Consider the following 13,562-nt stretch of genomic DNA (forward strand, 5'->3'; position numbering starts at 1 on the left):
TCGGGTTTTATCTTTAACGTATAAGGTCGAGTCCATTTGGTATCACATGAGCGTTTGACATGAACACTTGCATTTGAAGTTTCAAAGCATTTTTTTGAAATCGATGTTGAACGCTTCCTGAAATCATGATATGACGTACGTTACTCGGTACCTTTATACTTGAAGAGCAGGGTTCATTTACAAAAAAGTTCGTTTGACACAAAATTATCAACGTGTGTACAAACTATTTTGTAAACGGACGTTGTATTCTATGTAAGGATGGCCTTTTGTGATCCGCAGATCAGGATGATTATGTTAACGATGCCGCTATATTATTAAATCTGACATGACCTAAAGTTGACAAAACCCTGTAAAGTGGAAAATATTTGGCAGTAAAATCGCCAAGTTTTCCATACAGATCATTTATAAATCGGATGTAAAATACGTGACAATTGAGTTTTAAGTCTCGGAACAATTTTATTGGAAACAAAGGCACACACGAAATTTGAAACACTCTAGGGACTTTTTCTACAAATGTATGTCTGCCCGGACACATCTTACCAGTACAAAGTTATCTCTTACAGAAAACCTTTAGGTAAGAGTACAAGGTACGTAGACTAGTACAGAATATTATTAAGTGCAAACTCTTCAAAGTTCCAGGCATATAAACGTTGAAGATATGGGGCACAGCTCTATATTTTGATATTTGAAAACAAAATAGTACTATTAGTAGTGCATATGAATTATAGCTTCACATTCTACCTGATATTATTTTTCAAAACTAATTGTCCCAGAAAACTTATTTGCAAAAGCAAAACAGACAAAAATGACATTATGCAGATTTTGTATCTATAAAATAAAATATTATACCTACCTGCCTACCCATGACAAAAAATATACCGAGCCAATTTTTTTTTTTTTTTGGAAAAAAAATAAAATATTTTACCTACCTACCTACCCTGTTTCAAAACGTAGGGTCGGAAAAGGGCAAACAAACAATATTTTAATTTAGGCCTAAAAGTCAAAATTGTCATAATTGAACTTGACCTCTATTTTGTCACCAGTAACAACATATTAAGATTAGGGAAGCTTTGGTAGAACAGTTCATGCGTAAATGGACGGACACAACTGGAAACTCCATTTTTCAATCTTTCAAGAACCATAACTCCTGAACGGTAAAAGTCAAAATCGTCATTATTGAACTTGACCTCCATTTTGTCATCAGTAACAACATATTAAAATTTGGGAAGCTTTGGTAGAACAGTTCATGCGTAAATGCACGGACACGACTGGAAACTCCATTTTTCAATCTTTCAAAAACCATAACTCCTGAACGGTAAAAGTCAAAATCGCCATTATTGAACTTGACCTTCATTTAGTTGTCAGTAACAACATATTAAAATTTTAAAAGCTTTGGTTAAACGGTTCATGAGTTAATGCATGGACAACATTTGATTGCCAGCCGCCCAACCGCCCACCCGCCGTACATCCCCAATTCAATAACCGACATTTTTGTCACAAAAATCCGGTTAAAAAGGGTAAAACTTAATGCCAGGGCTTCTCTTGAAAGTAGTAATGCACAAACCTAAAAAGAACAGAGTACCCACCTGACCATAATCTTCACCCCGACATTCTTTTTCTTTATTGTAATATTCAACAGCCTTGCCATACTGTTTATTATCCGCATACGTCTGGGCCAGAGATATGTAGATAGGTATCAAATCCTTTCCTGGTGACTGTTCATCTATACTACAGTCCAGCTGAAATTATAAAACACGAAAGTTAAATCACTCTATATAAAGTATTCAATCTTACTCAACCAAAAACTTGTCTACAAAAACATTCCAAATAATACATTATAACTGTCAAAGGTAATAGTGTTAAACTTTAATGTGAAAACTACTGGCTACACTATAGTCCAACTGTAATGATACAACACTACAGCTAATTTTGTATATATTTCAAAGCATATTATGATCAAACATACTGTTAATTCAGAATTTCAGAATTTAATGCATTTATTATTGTACATATTGCAACAATGATAAAAGATCTAATGCAACTGCTTTTTTCCTAATGCTTGTACTTAAAGATTTGGATGGGTTGCTTGCTTGGTTTGTTTGTATAAATGTTTGCTCAATTATTGTAATTAAGATTGACATCTCCAATCAATAGATAGGCAGGGATTCAGCTTATATACATCATTCTTAATGTTATTGGATGTCAAGTATAATGTATGCAAGCTGAAGCCTAGCCTCTCTGTTGATTCTGATCCTTTAAACTTAAAGCATTAGGAAAAAGCTCGACACAAATAGTTTCTGATTTTACCATTTTGTGATAGAATTCCAACGCTTGTTTAAAATTTCCAATCTCTGCAGCTCCATCACCCAACTGTTCATAAATTTTTATCTTTGATGCATTACCGTCTGGTGGTAATCCTTCTAAACTTGTTGTTGCTTCTTCTATCTTGCCCACTGAAATGGAATCATTACAATTGATATAGGTTGTCTTTAAATCTTAAAATATGAAATAAATGACTGAAACAAATTAATTGTTTGTTATATTGATTATTTTTTCAGTAAGTGCTTGTAATAATAAATACAAATAGTTTAACATCAGTGGTTGTCTTTTTGTTGCTGTATATACTATTCGTTTTTTTTTCAGTTCTTTTTCTGAACATAAATTAACATTATTTTTCTCATTTAAAATATTCTAAATTTGTCATATCTGGGCCTTTTATAGCTTGCTATGCGGTATGGAACTTGCTTATTGTTGAAAGCTGAGAGGTTGTTAACTTATCTCTCATTTGAGCTCTGGTGGAAAGTTGCCTTATTCAGTCAGGGGACTTACTTAAATGAGTGATTTTCTAAATCACTGATTCAAGTAACATTATTTCCATAAAGGTTGGAAGTAAAAGTTGTCTTTCTTTAATAATCACCTATTTTTAAAAGTACATGTAGTACAAAATAATCACTAGAAGAAGTGATTTAATTTTACTGTAGCTTTAAATATAGAATACTAATGATCCAGGGATTAATTATGTTTCTAAACTTATCAGAACCAACATCTGTGTTGTCTAGCATGACCAGGTCATTTCAGGTGATGAGCTTGTACTGAATCTAGGATAATGACATTAAAATCACTTGTTTAAGTATCATACCTCAATTTTCTTCCCAAAAATCACTTCTTTAAGAGTTATGATTTAAATTACTTACCCCCACTTATTTCAACACCCCCGAAAAGTGGAATTTTTATCGCAAACAGTAGAATTTTATTACATAATCTGAAAGATGAAACCTTGAACTTTACAGGAAAAATACTCCCACTGCTGGGAAAAATCTGTTAAGAAAGTATAAGTTCATTATTTAAAGCCATTATTATAGCATTTTTTCAACTAAAATAGAAATTGCAGCTAAATGATAGCACCAAAGGCATAAACGTTGCTACTTAAAAGAAGCAAAGAAGCAAAAAATTCATTTTTTCAATTTTACTAATGAAAAGATATTATTTAAACCTATGTGTTTAAAATTTTGGTAAAACTACAAAATGACAATTTGAGACAAAACTTCAAATTTGCTACTCAAAATATAAGTCCCCTGACTGTTATTAGCAATCATTTCATATCTTTTTATTTTTATATAATAGTTTTTTCAGTCTTACTTTTATTACATCTCAAATCATTGTATATGGAATTTATTGTTACTCTTTAAATAGGAAGTAAACCAAGGTTTTATGGTCCACCTGGTAAACTAGTAACATTAACTTTCTGTAAGATTGATGGCACAACTAAACTAATTATACAACTCTTTTAAAATAGCATAGATTTCATTATTGTATTATTTCACTCAATAATTTCTAGATTAAGTTTGAAAATTTTGGCAAACAATATGTATATATCTGGTATGCATTTAATTATAAATCAAGAAAGTGTACAGATATACTGAACAAATAAAATGACCATGTATGTGACTGAAATAAGGGATGAGAATGTAAGAGAATTGTTTCATTTCTTCTGTGTAGCTAACCATTTTCTTGTTAATAATGTTCATGTATAAAAATGAGACCAGCCTTTCTCCATAAATCTTATTTCACACAAACTTTTCAAAAACTGATCAATACAATTCTGACAGTTAATACTTTATGTTATAAAATTCTTTTTCATCAGTCACTATTTTTGAAGTCTTGAAAACATGAATCTATTCATGCTTATGATGAATGATAAAAATACCAGTGACATAATAATTTTATAAAAATGTTACTTTTTCAATTACACATGATGAACCTTCTGCTGTTTACAAAAAACATTTGATTTGTAGTCGGAGAAGTTTGTTTATTGAATATTGCAGACTCCTTCCTGCACATTCAAGGATATTGTCTGATGTCTAAATCAAAGATGAATGTCAATAACTGCTGATTAATTACTGTCTTTATAAAAGAAAACTACAGACAAAGAAAAAAAACATTGTCGCCAAATTTTTAAATAGCAACATCAGCGTAATAAATCTCCCTCATTGTTCTACATCTGATAAAAATGGTTGGTATATGGTTCACAACACTATTTTACCTTACAGCACATGGTCAATAAAGCTAAATTTGGCTTACAAATGTCTTACATTTCTTAAAAATATTCTTTCAGTTACACAGCATGCACAGTGCAAACATTAAACTTCCATAGTCTTATATAACAAGTATAAAGACTATATATAACAAGAATGTGTCCACAGTACACGGATGCCCCTCTCGCACTATCATTTTCTATGTTTAGTGGACCGTGAAATTGGAATAAATTCTCTAATTTGGCATTAAAATTAGAATGATCTTATCAAAGGGAACATGTATACTAAGTTTTAAGTTGATTGGAATTCCACTTTATCAAAAATTACCTTGACCAAAAACTTTAACCTGAAATTTGCAATATCATTTTCTATGTTCAGTGAACCGTAAAATTGTGGTCAAAACTCTAATTTGGCATTTAAATTAGAAAGATCATATCATAGGGCACATGTATACTAAGTTTCAAGTTGATTGGACGTCAACTTCATCAAAAACTACCTTGACCAAAAACTTTAACCTGAAGCGGGACAGACGGACGGACGAACGGACGGACGAACAGACCAGAAAACATAATGCCCCTCTTCTATCGTAGGTGGGGCATAAAAATATAAAACAGACAAATTTTTACACTGTTATTATGCTTGTTTAAGTGAATTCAGAATTAAAATTTCTCATTTCAAGACAGATGAAGAGCAAATGAGCCAATATTTTGACAAAAGACAACCTAATAAGTCCTTGCACCATATCAGTAAAAGGGACTTAACTCATGGTGCTTAATGTTTTAATTATTCCAGGTCTCTGACTCTCCTGTAGGAACAAACCCTAATTTTGGCTGGTAACTTTTGCAATATGACATTGATTTTTCTAAATAAATGTTTGAAACCAGCTTTAAACTATTTGAAGATCATTCAAGATGACTTTTGTAATCTGATTTTTGATTTTTCTAGATAAATATATGTAAGCTGTTGCATTTGTTTGCACCTGTCCTAAGTCAGCAACCTGATGTTCAGTGGTTGTTGTGATGTCGTTCATAAGTGTTCCTCTTTTCTCATTTTTTTATATAGATTAGAGTGTTTGTTTACCTATTTGAATCGTTTTACATTAGTCATTTTTTGGGGGCCCTTAATAGCTTGCTGTTCTGTGTGATCCAATGCTACATGCTTAAGACTGTACTTTGACCTATAAAAATTTACTTTTTTACAATTTGTAACTTGGATGGAGAGTTGTCTCATTGGCACTCATACCACATCTTCTTATATCTATTAAACAATATGAAGAGCATTCAAGATGACTTTTGTGATATGATTTTTGATTTTTCTAGATAAATGTATGTAACCAGCTTTGAAATTTTTGACAATCATGCAAGATGACTTTTGTTATATGATATTGATTTTTTCTAGATAAATATATGTTATATTTGTAACCAGCTTTGAGAAATTTGACGATCATGTAAGATGACTTTTGTTATATGGCATTGATTTTTTTGTAAATTAATGTTACCAGCTTTGAAATATTTGACAATTCTTTCAGTTTCCTCTGGAGTTGGTGATCCCAGTTTGTGTGCTTTCTTCAATGAATGTTTACTTGTAGGTATGTCTCCTACTTGAATGCAGACCTGAAAAAATAAAACTTTGATGAGGGTCTGAATGGGGTTTACAGAATAGAGAATAATATTGAAAATATGCACAATAAAAGACATACAAAATTTAAATCAGAGAAAAATAGGCAAAAAATACACATTAGAGAATAATGTGGTGTTAAAATATAAAGACTAGAGATTAAACGACAAAATAATTAAAGAAAAGAGAAAACCCAGTCTAACAAATAAACAAGAATGTGTCCCCAGTACACGAATGCCCCACTCGCACTATCATTTTCTATGTTCAGTGGACCGTGAAATTGGGGTAAACCCTCTAATTTGGCATTAAAATTAGAAAGATCATATCATAGGGAACATGTATACTATGTTTGAAGTTGATTGGACTTCAACTTCATCAAAAACTACCTTGACCAAAAACTTTAACCTGAAGCGGGACGAACAAACGAACGGACGGACGAACGAACGGAGCCACAGACTAGAAAACATAATGCCCCTCTACTATCGTAGGTGGGGCATAAAAATAAAAGTTAGATGAGGGTCTGTATGCATTTTACAGAATAGAGAATAATATTGAAAATATGCACAATAAAAGACATACAAAATTTAAATCAGAGAAAAATAGGCAAAACATACACATTAGAGAATAATGTGGTGTTAAAATATAAAGACTAGAAACTTAAAGACAAAACAATTTAAGAAAAGAGAAAAACAAATACAAAATTAAAGAAACATTGACACATTATTTTGTTGGAAGTAACGCATTAATGTAAAATTCTCGCTGCTGCTATACATTGTAAAGTCAGGGGCGGATCCAGCCATTTTAAAAAGGGGGGGTTCCTAACCCAGGACAAAAGGGGGGGAGGGGGGGTTCCAATTACATGTCCCCATTCAAATGCATTGATCGTCCAAAAAAAGGGGGGGTTCCAACCAGCTGGTTCCAAACCCCGGAACCACCCCTCTGGATCGGCACCTGAAAGTTACCTTGTTGTGATGTATTGACTTGAGAGCTTGAACAGAGATATATACATGATAGACACCTTTGTTATTGTTAGCCTAAAAGTTGCCTGATCTACCCACTTCATGATAATTTAAGCCAACCTTTTTAACTACCCTAAAAAAAATGTGTTACGCTGGACTATGGTGAGATTCAACACATGCCCATGCTGGGGTAATTATTTTAACATGCCTAAAATTTCAATCTTTAGTATCAACTAGCAACCATTTGCTGGTGAAGTTTAATCAAGTGAAACTGTGCGCTACTGCTCACTAATGATACCCCCACCCAGATATTTGGGAAAACAGGCAGATCTTGAGTGATGAAACTGAAAAAGCATCACATCACATAGCTAACTTATATAAACCCTGAAATAAAATTTCAGATGTCCTTATGATGTAGTTCATGAGAAAGATGTAAGGAGAAATATTCATGGGGCGGACGTATGTACAGACAGAGATAAAACAGTATACCTCCACTTTTTTAAACTGTTTTTAAAGTAGGCATATAAAAAAGTTATTTTTTTAACTGTCTATGAACCTGTTTGTATATACTTACAAGAGCTTTTTGGACATACACATCACTTTCAAGATATTTATCCTTCAATTTCAAAGCACTCTTAAGAGCAGATTCTAAGAAACGTAGAGCTTGACTGAAGTTGTTGTTACGTTGATACATGGTAGCTAAAGAATACTGGCATCGGTAAAGGTCACTGTAAAGATGGTGTTGTCTGCAATTTAAAAAAAATAAATTTTGAACTAGTTTAGCCAAATCACATGCATGACCTGTTTATGTCAAGAACATCTTCAGAGGTTGTCTTCAATTATTTTCTATTTATAATTTTTGTTGTCACCATTAGCATACTTTTAAACTTTGGGACTAGAGATTTCTTTTCTTAATTATGCGGTGGTCTAAAAAAGTACAGATGTTCTACATCTTCTCAACAAAGAGCCAAAATTGCCACATTTCATTATCTTAAACAATCTGGGTAATCATGGTTATTACTTCATAGATGTACACCATAACAAGAGGCTGTCACAATGACAGCAAACCGGATTTATTAACATTTATTTGTGTCCTGGCAATATCACAAGAACCATTACTGATGAATGGTGAAAGTGAAAATCGTCAATATCAAATTTGACCTCCATTTTGTCATCAGTATCAACATATTAAAATTTGAAAAGCTTAGATTGAATGGTTCATGAGTAAATGCAACAACATGAATGGAAATGCCATTTTACTATCTTTCAAGAACCATAACTCCTGAACGGTAAAAGTCAAAATCGTCATTATTGAACTTGACCTCTATTGGTCTCTATTTTGTCATCAGTAACAACATATTAAAATTTCAAAAGCTTTGGTTGAATGGTTCATGAGAAAATGCACGGACACGACGGGAAACACCATTTTTCAATCTTTCAAGAACCATAACTCCTGAACGGTAAAAGTCAAAATCGTCATTATTGAACTTGACCTCCATTTTGCCATCAGTAACAGCATATTAAAATTTCGGAAGCTTTGGTAGAACAGTTCATGCATAAATGCACGGACACGACTGGAACTCCATTTTTCAATCTTTCAAGAACCATAACTCCTGAACGGTAAAAGTCAAATTCGCCATTATTGAACTTGACCTCCATTCTGTCATTAGTAACAACATATTAAAATTTGGGAAGCTTTGGTAGAACAGTTCATGCGTAAATGCACGGACACGACTGGAAACTCCATTTTTCAATCTTTCAAGAACCATAACTCCTGAACGGTAAAAGTCAAAATCGCCATTATTGAACTTGACCTTCGTTTAGTTGTCAGTAATAACATATTAAAATTTTAAAAGCGTTGATTGAACGGTTCATGAGTTAATGCACGGACAACATTTGATTGCCGCCCGCCCGCCGTACATCCCCAAATCAATAACCGACATTTTTGTCACAAAAATCCGGTTAAAAATAGTTTTCATTGGTTAAACCACATCATTGGATATTTGACTGTAGTTTGAACACTATTTTCATTCTGGTACAGAACCAATAAAATCACCCACAATCATTTTATTTATGATTTTGAAATGGTTAATTGATATGCATTTCCAAGAACATTATTTTGTTGTTTTAATTTGTGTATTGTCAATTTTCCATAATTCATACATTACCATCAACAGCAAAAACATATGAAACAAATATATATAATTGATATATTTCTTGTCCCTTACTCTGAAATTGTAATAGCTTTCTTCATATATTCTGCACACTGTCGTGTGTCGCCTCTACCATCAAATACCAACCCTGCAACAGAAATTCAAAGGGGCAGATGATAATGAAAATGCCACAAAAATAAAGGATTTTGTTATTTAAAAGAGGTGTCCTATAAAAAACATTAAAAATTATTTAATGTTCTCATTCTTTTACATTAATAACCAACTTATCTTTGCAGGTTTATCTCACTACCATTTGAACCTGGCCAACTTTCGGATATTCATTTTTTTTATTGAATTGTCATTCCTCAACACTAAACAATATCCATTGGAGATACTGTGGATTTATTCATTTTTCATGGTTCCAATTTAAGTGGATTGATGAAAAATATATTTAAGCCTATAAAAATTTGTTCATAGTTTAACATTTTATTTGGGGATTGCCATTACAATCAAATTCGGAGAAAGTTGATATCCCAAGAATAATAATGAATCCACAGTTATTGATAATTAATAACTTTCCTTCTGTAGTACTAGTATCATGCAAAAACTCACAGAAAATAAACAAAGCAAATTATTATAATCTCAAAACATTCTATGACTAATGTTGACAAATGTTAGCAATCTTATGACAGATCTGTACACGCTGTAATAATGTGTAATCTTTTTGAAGAGCAGCAATCAGAAATTTTTTATCAGGATTACAATCAATCATAAAATAAAAGAGCCAGAAGAGTGAACAGAAATGCAACAGCCTTTTTTAATTGGGTTCATACTTCGGAAAAATACCAACCTAAATTAAGGAAAAGCCTGGCTTTCATCTCCATATATTCTACATTTTTAACCTCTTGCTTCAAGTTTTCACATGCAGTCAAGCTTTTACAGAACGCCTCCTCGGCTTGTTTGGACGCCTTCACTATGTTCTGTTTCCCTCTGGCGCTGTCACATTGAAATAAATATGTCCTCCCTATAGTAGCCAGCGCTCTTTGCTCTTCCAATAAATTTCCACATGACCTACTCAGCTCCAAGTGGCGTTGCTGAAATTGTAGTGCTTTGTCATACTGATCCATTCCACAATAACACTCTCCAATTTTCCTGCATGCCACTGCTGAACCAATGGTATCTTCCAAGGCTTCACTGATGGCAAGTTCCTTCTCATGTTCTTCTTTGGCTTCATGACACCTTCCTGCAATGTGCATATTTTTTTCTTTCTCAATAACCAGTAAATAACAAAGAGATAATAATATAAACAACTTGTTTCATTATCCAAAACTGGGTGCTTGGGGCAGTTTTAACCATGTTGTGAGGTGAGGACTGTTTTTTTGGGTCTGTGTTAAAGGCCTCACTTTGAGATTAAGAACAGCAATACAAGCCCTGTTTCTTTGCTTTCTGTGTGTATTTTGCTTTGCATGTACTAATTTTGTTTCATGGACATGATGGATGGTTTCCCCATATCCTTTGTTTTTCTATTAAATACTTTCCAAGTGATCATCAGTTAGTTCACAGCATATAATATATTCTAAATAGCCATAATGAGGTATGCGATTTGCTCATTGTTAAAGTTCGTACAATAACTTATAGTTGTTAAATATGTGTCATTTGGTCTCTTGTTGAAAGTTGTCTCATTGGCAATCATACCGCATTTTCTTATTTCTACATAAATTATAAAGTTCCTTTATCTTGTTTATATTTGTGTACTGGTGCTTGAACCTGACTTAAGGAACTTTAATCTTGCATTATTTGATATTTTTATTTACTAAGTACTGCTGTTTTTGTGTGAACTTAATCTGTCTACCTTTTCATATACATTTTCCACTGATTCAAATCAATTCAAAGCTTTATTTATAGTGGGCATGTCACATAACAAATAAACATAAGCTCTTTTGGGCTTTTATAACCGACAAATAAATGTACATACATTTACATATTAATCATACACAATAGTCAATACTAATATTAAAACATAAAAGACATAGAACATACATTTCATGCACATTTAGCTATAAGCTGAACTGATTTAAATACTATATATTATATACATGTACATGCATGAGCACTAAGCTAAAAGCAACATAAACACTAAAGCACAGCAAGGACAAATTATAAATAGCAAACAAACACATCAACTATAGTGCCTAACAAGATTGTGTGAGGAAGACGAAATTGACTTTAAAACGATCGTATTGACTTTTGATGTGCAGAAATAGGCAGATCGGATATATTTTGACTTTATTTACTCCCTTCTTAAGTTTGGGATTAATTGTAATCAACATATTCCAATGAGACTGAAAAATGCTTTTTTTTATTATGATAAATAATATTTTTACATGCCGTAGTCGTGCGTAAAATATATTTCGTCATTTCTCTTACGAAAATGACTTGTTTAATGGAACAAAACGTATTATTTGTAAACTTTCTCTTTAATCTTCACAATAGGTTTTTATAAAATAACCTTCCAACTGTATATTCCGAAAATTTTGTGAAAATAGAAGAAGTGGCAATTCTTACCTTTCATACCTTAACTTTCATTGATAAAACATAATATTGACTCGTCCAGTGTCCAGTCTGAAGGTCATTTTAGTTACCGTACACATTCGTGCTCGTTTTATTTAATCAATAGTCGTGTATGAAAAGCCTAAACAAGTTTGAAAGTAAACTAATAACAACTTAATCCAATCAAATTGCCTACGATTCAATAACAATGACCAGTCCACATCATAAAAATGTATAGGGGTAAACTGGGTAGGGAGAAAATGTAAGAAATTTTAAGTTCATATTTTGCAATAACGAATAAAAATTGGTTAACCAATAGATTTGTTATAATTTCATAAACATGTCATTATGTATTGGTATAGTTTTTGGATCTTTCATAAGCGTATTTAAGGCTGTAGAAAGTTTGGCCTTCAAAAGTCAACATAATCATTGACTTTATACAAAAAAATCGCCTTTTTAAAACATTGATTGTTTCTCAAATAATACTCGACTACAAAGCAAAATCATTTTTCAAAACACTGCAAAAAAAATAATTCTGATTGATGCAGTGGTATTGTCATAAATTGCACTGGAGTGAACAGTGGTACAGCAAACGTCGAATTCCCTCACACAATGTTATCACACACTATAATTAACACTGTCCTTGCAAATGTCTGTTCTAAACATTGTCAAAATCAGGAACTGTGTTGAAATTGATTGTTTTAGACGTTTTGTGAATTTTGAGTTGATGGATTTTAGTGTTTTAAACTTTTAAGGAACTTTAAGATGATGTATCTTAGTGTTTTCAAATTTTTAAGAATTTTGAGATGGTGAGTAAAAGTGTTTCCCACTTTTTAGGAATTTTGAGATGATGTATCTTAGTGTTTTCAACTTTATAGGAATTTTGAGGTGATGGACCCTAGTGTTTTAGACTTTAGGAAATTTGAGATGATGGGTCTTTATGCTTCAGGCTTTTAGGAAATTTTTTAGGAATTTTGAGATGATGGATCCAAGTTTTTCTTTGACTTAGAAAGGAATTTTGAGGTGATGGACCCTAGTATTTTAGACTTTAGGCAATTTGAGATGATGGGTCTTTATGCTTTAGACTTTTAGGATATTTTTTAGGAATTTTGAGATGATGGATCCAAGTTTTTCTTTGACTTAAAAGGGAGTTTTGAGATGATGGATCTTAGTATTTTGGACTTTTTAAGAATTTTGTGATGATGGATTGTAGTGTTTTTGACTCTTTTGTGAATTTGAGATGATGTATCTTAGTTTTTTCCTGCCTTTTAAGAATTTTGAGATGGTGGATCGTAGTGGTTTATTTTTTGACTTTATAGTAATTTTAAGATGAAGAATCTTAGTTTTTTCCCCTTTTTACAAATTTTGAGATATGGTATCTTCGTGATTTGGACTTTTTAAGAATTTTGAGATGATGGATCTTAGTGTTTTTTTTATTTTATTGTGAATTTTGAGATGATGAATCTTAGTTTTTTTGTCTTTTTAAGATTTTTGAGTTGATGGATTGTAGTGTTTTTGACTTTTTGTGAATTTTAAGATGATGTATCTTAGTTTTATCATGCTTTTTGAGATGATGGATCTTGAGTGTTTTTTTTACTTTTTAGTAATTTTGAGATGAAGGATCTTATATTTTTCCGCTTTTTAAGAATTTTGAGATGAAGGATCTTGGTGTTTTTTTGACATTTTAGTAATTTTGAGATGAAAGATCTTATAATTTCCGCTTTTTAAGAATTTTGAGATGAAGGATC

At 32.1% G+C, this 13,562-nt stretch overlaps 1 protein-coding gene across 1 annotated transcript in view; it reads right to left on the reverse strand.

Moving 5' to 3' along the window:
- LOC139523990 (tonsoku-like protein) overlaps positions 1-13,562 on the reverse strand; it is a 105,493-nt gene that overhangs the window by 86,159 nt on the left and 5,772 nt on the right. Inside the window, exons 3-8 of the mRNA XM_071318488.1 lie at positions 10,115-10,507; positions 9,340-9,412; positions 7,686-7,857; positions 6,034-6,148; positions 2,308-2,453; positions 1,587-1,739 (exon numbers count right to left, since the gene is read on the reverse strand). Of these exons, the coding sequence (XP_071174589.1) occupies positions 1,587-1,739; positions 2,308-2,453; positions 6,034-6,148; positions 7,686-7,857; positions 9,340-9,412; positions 10,115-10,507 (1,052 nt within the window). The remainder of the gene's footprint in view (positions 1-1,586; positions 1,740-2,307; positions 2,454-6,033; positions 6,149-7,685; positions 7,858-9,339; positions 9,413-10,114; positions 10,508-13,562) is intronic.

This window comes from Mytilus edulis, chromosome 5 (genome assembly GCF_963676685.1).
Source record: "Mytilus edulis chromosome 5, xbMytEdul2.2, whole genome shotgun sequence".
NCBI lineage: Eukaryota > Metazoa > Mollusca > Bivalvia > Mytilida > Mytilidae > Mytilus > Mytilus edulis.